This window comes from Protopterus annectens, chromosome 8.part0, assembly GCF_019279795.1.
Source record: "Protopterus annectens isolate FY-2018-M chromosome 8.part0, PAN1.0, whole genome shotgun sequence".
In the NCBI taxonomy this organism is placed as follows: domain Eukaryota; kingdom Metazoa; phylum Chordata; order Ceratodontiformes; family Protopteridae; genus Protopterus; species Protopterus annectens.
Genome location: NC_056741.1, coordinates 1217580574 through 1217596183, shown reverse-complemented (window position 1 = coordinate 1217596183; position 15610 = coordinate 1217580574). Strand labels below are relative to the sequence as shown.

The 15610-nt window shown below is 39.8% G+C and overlaps 1 protein-coding gene across 1 annotated transcript in view; it reads right to left on the bottom strand.

Moving 5' to 3' along the window:
- LOC122808082 overlaps positions 1 to 14589 on the bottom strand; it is a 124552-nt gene extending 109963 nt beyond the window's left edge. Inside the window, exon 1 of the mRNA XM_044079058.1 lies at positions 14378 to 14589. Within this exon, the coding sequence (XP_043934993.1) occupies positions 14378 to 14426 (49 nt within the window). The 5' untranslated portion in view covers positions 14427 to 14589. The remainder of the gene's footprint in view (positions 1 to 14377) is intronic.
- Positions 14590 to 15610: the final 1021 nt, after the last annotated feature.

Genomic DNA, 15610 nt, shown 5'->3' with positions numbered 1-15610 from the left:
GAACTCTACTTTTCTCAAGCATATCCCTTACTGGAAAGGACAGTTGTGCAAAATCTGCAAGGTTGGCATAATGATTAAGGTGTTTACGCTACAGGCACAAGGGGCAGGGTTTGATTCTCACATGGGGTAATTAGCTAGGCTTAAAATGTCCCACAGCAGTGGTTAGCCTAGTCCTAATCTATGAACGTATAACAGTAGCTACTCTACTTCTCACCACCGCAGTATTCTTTATATCGCTAGATGTATGCAAGTGTAATGTAAATGTGTGGCATATGGACGCCTAATCCTCAAAACAGAAATGCCCCGGGAGAACCAGAGCAAACCCAGAGGAACAATAACATGGCCATCCAGGAAGGGAAACAGAAGGAGATAATGATGCAAGAGAAAACCCCTCAGCCAACAGTAGGGCAACAGAAAAATAAAAGGTGGCAGGAGGAAGGGACCAAATACTGCAACAGTGAGATGTAGGACAGATCTAACACAAGTGTACTATGTCTTTCCTTATCATCGTTGCAATATTCTTTATACTTGGGAAAGTACAAAAGCTACTGGAAAGTATGGAATGAGGAAGGCAGAGAAGAGACCTCCACAAACTCATGAAGGATAGCTCTGGCAAATCCTGCACTGGCCCTGGAATTGACATCCAAATTATTTTGCTTGGTAAACGTGTGGACAGAAGACCAAGTAACAGCTTCCAACATGGAGCTAGTATCCAGACTCTTGGAAAAAAACAGAAGAACCTACAACCCTGGTAGAATGAGCATGGACAGAAAAAGAAAGGCACTTGCCATGAAAAGGATAAAAAAATGTCCTTAGAGATGCAGGAGGTCATGGTTTTCTCAGACACTGCAAAACCCAATTTCCTAGCATGAAAGAAAACATTGCTCAGATTTTCTGATGCATTTTGTATTATCCAAGTAATACCTGACCTGTCTATGTAAATCCACGATGTGTAGTACCTCCTCACCAGCAGACCGCGGTGAAGGAAAAAGGTGGGAAGATGAAAAGACAGATTCAAGTACAGATTATTAAACATCTTGTAAATAAAAGGATTAGTACAAAGAGATACCCGTCCTTGTGAAAAGCCAAAAAAAGAGGAACTGTCAAGTTCAGCAACTCTCTTGCCAGAAGTAAGAACCACCAACAATACAGTCTTCCAAGTACAATGTTGAAGGGAAGCAGAAAAAGCAGGCTCAAAAGGGAATAGAATTAATTTTTCAAGAACAAAATTAAGGTCTCAAGAAGGAGGAATAGGTTTTCTTGGGGGTCTGATACAAAAGGCGCCTTTTAGAAATTGGCTTCAACACTAGACGTCAAAGGTGAACTCAAAGGCAGACAGGTAGAAATGGCTGACAAATTAACTTTAACAGAAGAATATGCCAAACCAGTATTGAATAGTTCACACAAATAAGAAAAGACTGTAGGACCTCCCCAGACAAAAAAGCCCTGGTCTTGCTCGAGACTCCAAATAAAAAATCTCTTCCAATTAGACACAGGATTTTCTAGTAGTGGGTTTTATGACCTCCTGCAAAACCCAAAGCAAGTCCTCAAAAAATTAGCAATTATTCAAAGGAATCAGAACACTATCTCTTAAGTGTCAGTTGCAGTGTGGATAAGTGGGGGTAAATAATAGACCCCTTGTCTTGTGTGAGAAGATCCTTCCAGTGAGGTAACTGGTGATGGTTGCCCCTGGCCAGGTGAAATAGAAAGGGGACCAGTGCCGTCTGGGCCAAAAGGGAGTAACCAGTAAGATTTGGGGTGTGTCCCACATGACCTTGTGCAAGATCCTGGGAAGAGGAGAAAAAGGAAGAGAGGCATATAGGAATATCCCATTTCGAGAAAAAGATATGGTGTCAACTTTCCAAGACAATAGGCCTGGAAATCTGGAACAAAACTGAGAAAGTTGTCTGTTTAGAGGGAAGGCAAAAAATTCACTTGAGGAGTACCCCACTGATAGACAATGTCCAGAAACACCTCTCTGTGAAGCATTCATTTGTGAGGATGTGTCCTGAATCTGCTCAGAGAGTCTGTTACAAGGCTGTGCTCTGAAGGGATATAAACCATCTTAAGAACCAATTGGTGGTGAGTTGCAAAATTCCCAGCCTGAAGACCCAGCTTGCAGTGAAGGGAAGACTTTGTTCCCCTTGCTTGTTGATGTACCACGATTGTAGTATTGTCTTCAAAAACTTTAAAGGACCTGGAACCCAAAGGCAGTGAAAGGTCTGAAAATCTAGGATGAGAGTTCTCATTTCTTTGATTCTGATGTGGTCTGACATTTGTTTTTGGGAGCAAAGACCCTGAACTTTCAAGCTGTTGAAGGAAGCTCCCTAACCTCAGATGGAAGCATCCATGTACAGTTCTTGAGTAAGAAGAGGAACCTGAAAATGCAGACCTGGATTTAGGGAGATCTGTTGAATCTTTTTTCAGACAGGGTAAAAAAGGTCTAGAAACTCCAGTGGGCGTCAGAGCTGGAGCCCAACAGTCTTGAGATACCACTGAAATTTTCTCATGTGGAGTTTAACAAAAGGAATCATAGAATGGTGGATGCCATGAACCCCAAGGCTCAGAGAAATTTCCTTGCAGGCAGAAATGGAAGAGGAAGAAGAGACTGGAAATAAGCAGTCAAACAGAGGATCCTGGGAGGTGAAAGAGAAGCCAGCACTAGAATGGTCTGAATCCTGAAACCCAAAAACACTTGGTGCTGAAAGGGAGTCAACACAGTCTTTTTGAGACTACAGGTGAATCCCACACTTTGCAAAAGAAGCATATGAACTGTAGATTCTGAAGCAGGAGCTGCTGAAATAGGACTTGAATCAGAAGGTCAGCCTGATAAGTGAATATCTGAATTCCCTGAAGTCTGTAGAAAGCTACCACATGGGTCAGACATTTGGTAAATGCCTTTGGAGCTGTAGAATGATCAAAGGGCAAAGCAGAGAATGAATAATGAGAAGAAAAAATACTGAAATATAAAAAATTACCTAACAAAAGGGGGAATATGAATATGGAGGCAAGCACCCTTCAAATTCAGGGAGATCAGAAAAGCCTGGGGAAGTCAAAGAGGGAACAGGGTCTGAAGAGACAACATTCTGAAGGAAGGAACCTTGAGAAAGGTGTTGAGATAGGACAGGTCTAGAATGGGCCTCCATTATTCTTCCTTCCTGTTAACCAGAAACATTCTGGAATAAAAACTTGTACCTTATTGAGATAAAAGAATAGGTTGTATGGTTACCTGCCACACTAGATCCTACAAGACCAGAGAAAAAGGAGGAAGCTGGCAAGGAAGAGGCTGAGCAAGGCCAGAAAATGGAGGAAAGGGCTTCAGAGTCATCTGTGGTTATCTGTTGCCAAACAGGGAAGGAAAGGGTTAGCCTGAGGGACAGAGAAATCTGGTTGAGTGGGAGGAGTGGCTGGATGTCAGATACAGGCAGATTTATCAGGAAAAGAAGGATTTTGGCCTCTAGAACTCTGGTTTTACCTGGGAAAATATGTTAGAAAGCCTCTTACATTTAGCAGATTTTCTAGGCTGCCTACAGATAAAAGACAATTCTGAAAGATAATTCCTCTGGAACCTAGGTACAGGAGAAACAAAAATTTGTTTTGAGATCCTACATAACCATACCTTTTCATCCTGTGGGGTTTTAAACAATTCTGCAGCAGCAGTGGCAAAAAGATTCTGGTTGTCTAAGAGAAAATCTAAAAATTTGGCCTTCATGTCCTCAGGTAAAACCTGTAGGCACAACCAGAAATATCTCCTCAGGACAGAGCCAGATGCAGCTGCCCTAAAGGAGGAATCAGCTGCATCATAGCTGCATTTAATGGAATGGTGAGTAACCCGAGAGGCAGAATTTGGAAGAGAGAGAGCAAAAGTCTTACTGTCCGAATCAGGAATGTCAGTCAAGCCCCATCCAAGTTGGGAGAGAAGACCCAGGACATATCTAGTCATGTGGGTCTGATAATTAATGGCCCTAAAAATGAAAGTTTCAGAAGTATACACTTTTTCCATATATCTCTCCATAGCATGTTGTCAGAAAGCAGAAGCCTGGAAGAGGAAAGCAATTTGAATGGCTTATCTGTGGATATAGAAACAACAGCAGGATCAGATAAAGGACTTTTATACAAGTATTTATAATCCTCAGGTACTTTACAAATTCTGTCTGGCTTCTTAGGGGCCAGAGGTTAAGATCATGAGCCTGAGAAGCTGCTGTAAATATGTCCAGCAAGGCAGCTAAAACAGAAGGGACCGCCAAAAGTATGGCTGAGGCCATTTGCAAGAGTCCATAACACCTCTTTTGAATCTCTAAGATATGGAAACAATCCCACTTACAGTGTTCCATCATACAGACTACTATATTCCCAAAGGAAAAGTCCTCAAAAGGAGAGTCGGGGACAAAAAATCTTCTTAAACAAATCCCAAAGCCAAAGGAGAACGTATTTGTGAGGAATATGCTAAAGATTCTTTGCCAGAGTCATCAGAAGAATCAGAAACTCTAGGTCTCTTAGATGGAGTGGATGACTGGAAACCAGCAGCAGTAGCAGGGAAACCCAATCCCTGAGGGGATTTCAGAACCAAGAGGGCATTAAACAGCTCTTGAGTAAAGAACATTCTTTGTGAGGATTGTTAGCCATAGTAGCCACATTTGGTCTGTTTCTTTTTCAAAGGCACATCTGCCTTTACAAATCTATGAAGTTCAGACCCCTGCCTGCATTCAGTGAAAGCACCAGTCTCCTCTTCCCTACCTAAAATTTGGGGAATCCCCTAGGCTCTTCAGATATAATTAGCCGTGGTTACCACTTAACATCTGTACCAGATATATGCACAGCCTCAGTGGGCAAGCAAGTAGATAGTTCTGTGCAGGCCTCCAACTGAGTTGTGGCAGAGGGAACTGTTGTCTGCCCTGGAAAGTCCTCGAGTTTTTCATCCAACCCGAGGGAGATGTCCAGTAGAGGCTGGACAGCAGCATGTTCAGTACGTGATTTTTTAGCTTTATTCTTAAGAGAAGGCCGAATTTAGAGGTGGGTGGATTCAGCCATTGGTTTTCCAGAAAAATAGAAAGGGAAGACAATTGGCTGCAGTGTGTCATGGGGACAAATTCCTGACAGATATCACATTGGGTATGGTCATGCATAACACCTAAACAAAAAAGGCACTTCTCATGTCTGTCTTTATGGGGAATCATACATTCACATTTCCCCTGCTGGAATGACATGAAACAAACTACTAGGAAGAAAAAAGAAAGGTCTTTAGAAGGCTCGGTAGGTGAACCAGCTCAATGAATGTTACACAGACCAAATTCAGAAGAAGCGTTCAGACTGATAGCAAAGTAATTCTGAGGATTAGGTGTCCATGCATCACATATGTACCTTTCATCTTGCAGGAAGGACATACGTCTGACATATGACACCAGGAAGGTACAAAGGCTTTGGTATGCCAGGTGGAGGTTAGGCTATCCTTAGCAGGATATCCCAATTATAAGAATACTGCAACAGTAATAAGAAAGAACATCAACCAGAACAGTGATGTCTTCATTATGTATTATCACCTGGTGCACTTTTTGTGCAATACTGCTCCCTGTACAATAATAAAATCACTTTTACAATTTTAAAAAGTGCTCCCCCTCTGATCCTGTGTTAAAAAAAGGGTTTAACAACTAAAAGCAGTCGTTATCTTAGAGAACCGCTGGGTGTTGCTTTTCCACCGCAGCAATTCTCTAAAAACTGGAAACTAATCAGAAATTCTAGTTTTTAACTCTATTCATTTACTCCACCAGGAACTGCTAGTGCTGGTGCTTACTTGTTATAATAAATGGGTGTTCAGCTAAGGGACACGTTATATTTTAGCTTTCATCAAGACACATTTTCCAGCACTCATGCATAGTTTGTCTGTTTTTTTAACTGAAAGTTTAAAATCGCACATTTTGGATTTTATGACAGATAATAGGCAAATACATCATGAAAATGTAGATGTAATCTGAGATTTTTATTGTTTTCTACACTCAGAGAATGAGGAAACACTGTGTTGGTCCTTAATGTCTGTTTCTTTAATAGTTCAACACATTCTCATGAAATGTTCGGGGATTATTACTAGAAAAATGACCTAATATATAAAAAAAAAATCTTATCCCCATGCAGAAACCCCATGGGCTGCCCTTCAAGCCACCCATCAGCCCATCTGTCCCTTCTACAGGAAAACAACCAGGTCCATTCATTCCCTGGTCAAGGCAACAGTGCTAAAGTCCATTCAGTCCTTGCCTGGGGATAAGACTCTAGTGAACTCATTTGCTCCCCTCGGTTGTTTGGGAGTAAGCTGTCTAGTCAATGTAAAGGGTAACAAGTCCCTACCTAGCCTAATCCCTCCTTGCAACAGATTTACCATTACAATTACTCCTTTCCAGGGGAGTATACATGCATGCTGCCCCATACAGTAACTATTTGAAATGTCAGGACCCTCTACAGTGAGACCCGAAATACAGAGAATGAATGGTCGAACAAACAGGCTTATGTATACTAAGTCTGAGATGACCATTTCTTGGAATATTCCCTTTTCTCCAAGGTATGGTGATCTCTGAGTTAGTATATTTAAGTTTGAAGAGGGGTATGGGGTGCAAGGTGGCTTACCCTTCCACCCACCCACAGAAAAGAAGTTTAAAGGAGTAGAGCAATGTTCGAGATTTGCTCTCCTCCTATAGTTTTGGTCTTTTTTTGGCTTGTCATCACTCAGCGTTAGGAGTGCCAACATTTAAATATGGAGCCCTCACATAGATATGTCCTGTTCCCCCTCGCTGCCTACAATGCAGCACAGATGCCATCCATTCTGTAATACTGCCTGCTAGACCCCCAACACTTGCTGGTGGTGTCAGCACTGCAACAAGCTGCTGTGTCTCCCTCCACCAAAAAGCGGACACTGGCTGCTCACTCTCATCCCCCCAGCTCTTCCAACTTCCTGTTCCACTACTTGAACACAGATCATCGGGGGGGGGGGTAATCAGGGCTTTATCTCTCTAACCAGAGAGCTGGCAATATGTGGCTGTATTCTGAATGACTGTGTCAGAAACAGAAAGTGAGAAGGTGCAGGGTGTAGCAGATGTATTTTGAACAGGCAGCACACACAAGCACTAAATTAAATATGACACAACGGAAAGTATAAAAGACTAATCAGTCTGCTTAAGTACAGCTGTCTGAATAGAAGAGAAAATGAACGCTAAAACAATGTACTTACATTGTATCCCATTATTGATGAAGCTCTGTCGCACAGATGTCCCAAATCCACAGACACACATAAACCAACACCTGTGGTTCCAATGTATAATATACTGCTGTATAGTTTACTGTAACACTGCAAAGGACACCAGACATCTAGATGAATGATAAAGTAGCTTCATATTTGACTCCCTGTGTCATCACACAAGATATGTCAGTTCCTAATTTACTGCAAGGATTTTTACCCCCGAAGTAAAACAGAAAGAAAAAACAGTGTGCTTATTAAGTCTAATATTAACCTCAAGTTAGCAGAGCCAGTCACTCTACACACTACAGGGCTCATGACATGGGCAGAGATGGACAACTTTGTAGATCACACTTATTGGTGAGCAAAGGGAAGAAAACATATAATTGCTGTGCAACTGCCATGGCCTCTTAATGCTATGCATGCATGTGGCAGTGCCTTCTCATACTGTGAATACAACCACCTCATCCTCTTCATGCTGTGAATGCATCTGCTACAGCCTCATCACACTCTGCATACAACTGTCACAGCCTCTTCACACAGTGCATGCAACTGTTGCAGTCTCCTCACTCTGTGCATGCAACTGCCGCAGTCTCCTTACACTGTGTATTCAACTGCCTCCCCACACCATGTACACAGATGTCACAGTTTCTATATGTTATGCAAAAAATGTTGCCTCCTCATTCTAGGTTTACACGATCCCAGACTCCTTACTCTGTGCAGGCACTTACCACAATTCCTTCATGTTGTGCATACAACTAATTCACTTTCATGCATTGCATGCAACAAGCTCATCGTCCTCACTCTATGGATGCAGCTGTCACAGCACCCATACACTGTCCCTATAACTTCCAGAGGCACAACTACCTCGGCTATTATGCTCTGCACACAACTACCACAGACTTCTGACTCTTTATATGGAACTGCCCACAGCTTATTGATGTAGTGCATGCAAATGTCACAGCTTTGTCATCTTTATTCATTATACAGAGCTTTACCTATCAAATGTCCAAAATTCTTTCATAGTGTCCAGTTTTTCAGACAGCATTTACTCTTTTTCCCCTTTCCATGATCAATGCTTCAGCTGTCCTGCTTTTCACTCAGCCTGCACACTGAATAGGCCTGCTTACATAAACATATCAGAGAGTGCGTACTACAGCTTTCTTCAGCCTGTGTTCCCTTCAAGCTTTTTTCTCTCTGTCATTCTGCTATTTACTCACACTTTGGCACTTTTGAAAAAATGCTGGCATGCTCTATTACTTGACTTTATGACTGAGGTGTTCTTGTTGTTTGCTGGCCTGTGCTGCTTTTTACACATGTGCTTCTGCTGTATTGTCATAAGATAAGTTACAAGTCAGACATTATATAACTCTGACCAAGATAATATAAATCATGTGTTAAAAAAAATATATATATATATATATATATATATATATAAAATATAAATGTATACGTTCATAAAAATTAAAGCTTTGCAAATGTCATTTTAAATAAACAGCTAATACTGACATATATTTTTAAGTCTTGATATTTTACTAAAATGTTTCAGTGTATTTGAATATAAATAGGGGCAATGCATAACTTGCATTTGTCACATGAACTTGTTCAGGGATATGGTAGGTTCTGATGAAATCCTGTTCAGTTGTAAAAGTATGAAAGCATGTATCCAGGATTGTTTAATAAATTTACATTACCAAGCCCCTGTAAATTAGTACATTTTTTTAAACAATCCAGGTTAAGCACTTTCATCCTTTTACAGTCACCAGAACCTACCATAACAATCAGCAAGATCATGTGACAAATTTACTGCACCTGGAACTATGTTTTGCCTTGGGATTAACTATTTAAAATCACAGTAAAGGCTTAGTTTGGCATCCTTATTGGTTTTGGTTTTATTTAATAAAGAAAAATTAACAGGGAATAGCATTATTCATTATGAATATACAAAGCAGGACACATATAAGCAAATGTGATGTTGCTAAAAAGAATACTGTGTCATCTGTTTAATCAGTACTATGCATATGGCATTATGAATACACGACAGTGCACTTATAGATAAATATCAATAATGAACTGCTGTTTCATCTGTTTAATCAGTACTATGCATATGGCATTATGAATACACATGACAGTGCACTTATAGATAAATATCAATAACTAACTGTTGTTTCATCTGTTTAATCAGTACTATGCATATGGCATTATGAATACACGACAGTGCACTTATAGATAAATATCAATAATGAACTGCTGTGTCATCTGTTTAATCAGTACTATGCATATGGCATTATGAATACACATGACAGTGCACTTATAGATAAATATCAATAATGAACTGCTGTGTCATCTGTTTAATCAGTACTATGCATATGGCATTATGAATACACATGACAGTGCACTTATAGATAAATATCAATAATGAACTGCTGTGTCATCTGTTTAATCAGTACTATGCATATGGCATTATGAATACACATGACAGTGCACTTATAGATAAATATCAATAATGAACTGCTGTGTCATCTGTTTAATCAGTACTATGCATATGGCATTATGAATACACATGACAGTGCAATTATAGATAAATATCAATAACTAACTGCTGTGTCATCTGTTTAATCAGTACTATGCATATGGCATTATGAATACACATGACAGTGCAATTATAGATAAATATCAATAACAAACTGCTGTGTCATCTGTTTAATCAGTACTATGCATATGGCATTATGAATACACATGACAGTGCACTTATAGATAAATATCAATAACAAACTGCTGTGTCATCTGTTTAATCAGTACTATGCATATGACATTATGAATATATATGACAGTGCACTTATAGATAAATATCAATAATGAACTGCTGTGTCATCTGTTTAATCAGTACTATGCATATGGCATTATGAATACACATGACAGTGCACTTATAGATAAATATCAATAACTAACTGCTGTGTCATCTGTTTAATCAGTACTATGCATATGGCATTATGAATACACATGACAGTGCAATTATAGATAAATATCAATAACGAACTGCTGTGTCATCTGTTTAATCAGTACTATGCATATGACATTATGAATATATATGACAGTGCACTTATAGATAAATATCAATAATGAACTGCTGTGTCATCTGTTTAATCAGTACTATGCATATGGCATTATGAATACACATGACAGTGCACTTATAGATAAATATCAATAACTAACTGCTGTGTCATCTGTTTAATCAGTACTATGCATATGGCATTATGAATACACATGACAGTGCACTTATAGATAAATATCAATAATGAACTGCTGTGTCATCTGTTTAATCAGTACTATGCATATGGCATTATGAATACACATGACAGTGCACTTATAGATAAATATCATGCATATGGCATTATGATTATATATGGCAGTGCACTGATAAATATCAATAACGAACTGCTGTGTCATCTGTTTAGTTAGTTTTTAAGTGTTTACAGCCTAACTTGGTTATTTCATTCTGGAATCCACTGGAGCTGGAGGAGGGAGCAAAGGATTAAGTGGTTGTATGCAGAAGCAGCAGTATTCCCATAGAACCCAGTTAACTATACGCCAGTAGCATGCTAAATGATTCAAAGGTCTCGAAAATGCATGAAAGCAGGGGCATCAGGCATACAGCAAGTGACTGCACTTAGAAAAAAAAACTTAACTGTGTGCAAATATTAGCCCAGTGGCTAAAGTGCAAAACTAATCCTTATTCTTTATGAAGTGCAGATGCATTGGAAGGCTGAATGCTGAGTAGAAGTAAACAGTCCTTTAATTTCACAGGGAGGACTTGCTGAGCAGTGTTTATTTCTGTCACTATCAGTGTTTTAGTTGTCTTTGTGTCAAGTATTCCACAAAATATATATCTGAACTGTGAGGAGCCATAATCCATTGAATATGCAAATCTTATGCTAAGCCAGTCTCCTTGAGATTGGCCAGATTCTGGCTAGACGTCCTTGATTTTAAAGGGCTTTGTCTCTGCCTGGACTGTCTGGAAGCACAGAGTTATGGCCACAACCTCTTCATGATGTACATGCATTTCATTCTGTTCCCATAGGATATACATGCCCAGGCATATTACAAGCTCATATTTTGAAGGACTGCATACTTCTATAGGCTCTCGGTGCATCTTGCCTTATTATCTCCCCTCCAATCCCCCAAAGACAGCACAGAGCCCATTATGTGCTACAACAAGAATTTATGTCTTTCCCAGAGCACCAGAAAACATGAAGACCACAAAACATTTAAGGGTCAAGTCTCCATTTCAGCAAGAAGTGTTGGCTTTTTAGCCATTATAACCTTGTTTCTTTTTCCTAATTTAGCTCTTCCAATCTAAGGTAGTTAGCATACGTTAATGCATTTGACTGTCCCAAATAAAATCCATGAGCTGTTAATTCAGAATGTTTACCACAATTTATGAAAATATAAAGGTAAATGAAGGCTGCTTATGCAAACTAGTTAGCATGTCAGACTCCAGTTTTCTAAAGATCTGTAACTGTCGATATGCAACTTATTGAATATTGCTTCTAGAAAACAACAAGATACACTTAAGAATCGAATCACTATAAAATACAATTTAAGACTCTAATATAAAGTTTATAACTTCAACAATTTACAAGTGAATATTTTACATCAGATATGATTACTGCAGTCAAAACAAATCAACTAAATCACCAGATAACGAAATAACCTTTTTCTTTTTGTCTCTAGAAACATACAAATAAAAGTCAAACAAACTGGCACTGCCCCTTATAAGCCAGGACTATCATACGATGTGCGCACACACACACACACACACACACACACACACACACACACACACACACACACACACACACACACACACAAGCATAAGCCAAAACAAAACTAATTGTACAGTGATTTCAACAAATACAAAACTTATGTAACACTAGTCCTGCCATGCCTCATCAGTATCTGTCTAACAGTAATTAAACAGCAGCAGCAGTAAGTCTATTGTATCCACAAATGCATAGATGGATTCAGAACAAACATGGATTGAGGAGCTACTGCTGATCAAACATAAATGCCAGAAGTCACTTATAACCATATAGTCACACTTCTTAGTACACTCATATCTCATATTGTTTTCATGTTCTGCCATATTTTCACACATGCACAATCACATACTGAGACTACCTCTGGAAGCTTTGTCTATGAGAAGGTAATCACACATACACACACACACATACACATACACACACACACACACACACACACACACACACACACACACACACACACACACACAGTATGTTTACCTATAGCAAATCAGAGGAATGCCAAATCATCTATGGCATGTTTTGGGGGCATTGGTAGAAACCAGACCACCTTGCTAAAACCCGCATCAAGACAGGGAAGATAGGCAAACTCCACATAGCAGGAACTACAGCCAAGAACTCTACCAGAGAAAAAACAAATTTTTGAAATGGCAACGCTACTTTCCGTGTCACTTTGCTTATGATCAATTGTTTACACACACATTCTGCCAAGACCATCAAAGATAGCCACTTAATTGTGCACAGTGCTGAGGTCTCACTGTGCTACACAGCTCAGAGGAGGCAACCCTAGGCATGGAGCACTATTTGTTAGGTTCTAAGAGTCAAGAAGTGGATTGGTGTGGTGCAATCCTACGCAATAAGTACATTAACAACTACACAATAGAATGCAGTCCTAGGCAATGAGTACATTAATAACTACACACTGGGGTGCAGTCCTAAGCAATGAGACCACATTAATAACTCTACAATGGTGTGTAGCCCTAGGCAGTGAGACCATATTAATAACTCTACAATGGCATGTGACCCTAGGAAATGAACACATTAATGTACATGTACTGGGATGCGACCCTAAGCAACAAGCACATTAATAATTAAACAGTGAGAGCAGTTGGGACACAAGCATTACGTCTGCCTGAAATGGAACGGTTACTTGTGCAACCATATGCATGTCAGGGAGACATACAGTTGCAAAGTACTGTTGCTGGGTGATAGCAATCCTGATATGAAGTATCAGCTGAATAGAGTAGACATGATAGCAACAAAGCAAAAAAACAAAAAAAAAAGATCTGGGGCGTAGATCACTCCTAAAATGAATCACCAGGAGCAGAATGATAGAAGAGTGGCAGCAGCAAACATAAAACTGGGGTAAATCCTTGGATGGGCAACAGAAGCAAAGTAGTAATTTATCTTGCTCTGTTTGGCCCTATGTAAAACACACATTTAGTAGTGTGTGCAGTTCTTTAGGCCATACAAGGAAAGGGGTATCAGGTTGCTGGAAGAAGTTCAAAGGAAAGCCCCCCCCCCAGAAAGTTGTGTGAGATGAAGGGGAAAGAATATGATAAAAAACTAGAAGAGCTACAGCTCTTCTCACCAAACAGCAGAAGAGACACTGGGTATGAGACTGGTGCACAACATCATGCCTCGGATATGTGAAGATGATCATCTTGAAAAGGGAAGGACTGAGAGGATCAGAGTGGGGACATACACCAGTCTGTAGGAACTAACTTCTCAGAGGATCGCTTAAAGTACTTCTTTACAGACAGGGTTATGGACCCATAGAAAAGACTATGGAACTGTGTCATGGAAAGAAATCTAAAGAGTCATTCAAAGGGATATGAGGCAGGGGAAAGAGTTGTAAGAGAGAAGACAGGGATGGATGGGAACTAGAAACTGGATGCACTTTAAGGGCAGATTAGCTAGGCTTATTGAATTCTGCCATCAAGCAATTTTAATGTAATGTTTATGTCACGATATGTAAAGCTTGTCTGGATACACAGTCCTCAGTAGAACCAGTCAGACTACATTGTGAAGGTTCTGCTATGCCACTGGGGACAGCTAATAATGTAGGCATGGCATAGGCAATTATCGCTACACAGTGAGTACATACAATGCACAGTGTATACTATGTCATAAAAATGATCTTCATAAAACCCACCTGTAGTGCTTTAAGGTGGCAGAAAAAAAACTGTGTTTACATAGTAGAGTAGGATTGCAAAACAAGTGGTGATTTATAACCTTATAGCATGCCCCTCTCAACTTTAAACAGACTCACTCATGCATGCAGTAAAGGGCTATGAAGACATCACTGAATGAAAACATGTTATGTTCTTACCTGCTAAAAATGGGAATAAAGTAACACACCACCACTTAAGTAGCGACATGGATTATTTAGAACCCCACAGAACACAGCTTGCAAAAGGAGTACAGGGGTGGTTGCATCTCTGTGTAACAAAGATAGAATTATTTTCTATTTCCAGGTTAAACCTTTTTTGGCACTGGAGACGCTCATGCAGCTAAGTGCGGCAACCTTTCATCTGCATCAAATATAATCTGCAATTTCACAGAAAGAAGGAATGGTTATACATTTGATAAAACTACTCTGCAAAGAAAATGATAATCATTAAAATGACATTTAATTGTTTGTACTAAGTCAAAGTAAACATTAGTAATATATGCAAAATCTTTAGACAAGAGCTGCTGGTCTGTTGGTTGAAAGCACTTATTTGAAAGCAGTAATACCCAAACACATTTCAACAAGTACTGCTGAAAACAGTAGTCCTGAGTCAGACAGGAAGTCTGGGAGCTGGCACAACTCTGGACAAAGATCTTCTTGTATGAACTGTGGCAACCTCAGAGTTAATCAGAATTTCTAGGAAGTAGCTCCAAGTCAACCCACCATGAAATACAATTGATTGACAGGGACTACAACAACAGGGCAGATGGCTACAACTGCAAGGATTACAGTGTGTGATGGCAGGAGTGCAAATAAAAGGGGAACTCTAGTGACTTTAAGATGCTCCCTAATACATCCTTAGAGCACCGGAAAGCACATCATTATGATAACATATTAGTGATGGAACACAAGAGTGGTGCAATTTAGGGAACACTCAACTACAGAGGAATCACTGAACACTCATGCTGATCACCTGTCAGTGGAGCAAACACACAAAAGACAAACGTATTGTACACATGCACAACATGCTATCATACACAGGCAGATTCCCATCATCAATTTGGCCAGTCTGATAGACATGGGCATCCTGAGGCAATGTACCAACTGTCTCATGTATGCTGATTCCCACTTACTCCTGAAACAAATACTTTGTGAGATGTAGTTACACTATGAAATTGGAGTCAAGACTCTCATTAAAGGAAAAATCGAATGCCAATCTGGTTGTCGGTGCACACATGCTTCCCCACACTAAATAAGAACATGACACATTAACCCACATATGCGGAGGTACTCACTCGTAACTTACCAAAAGATCAGAGGCCTCCCAAACAGAAACCACTCACACACATATCAATGCAAAAATAATCCATAGCACATAACAACACACACACC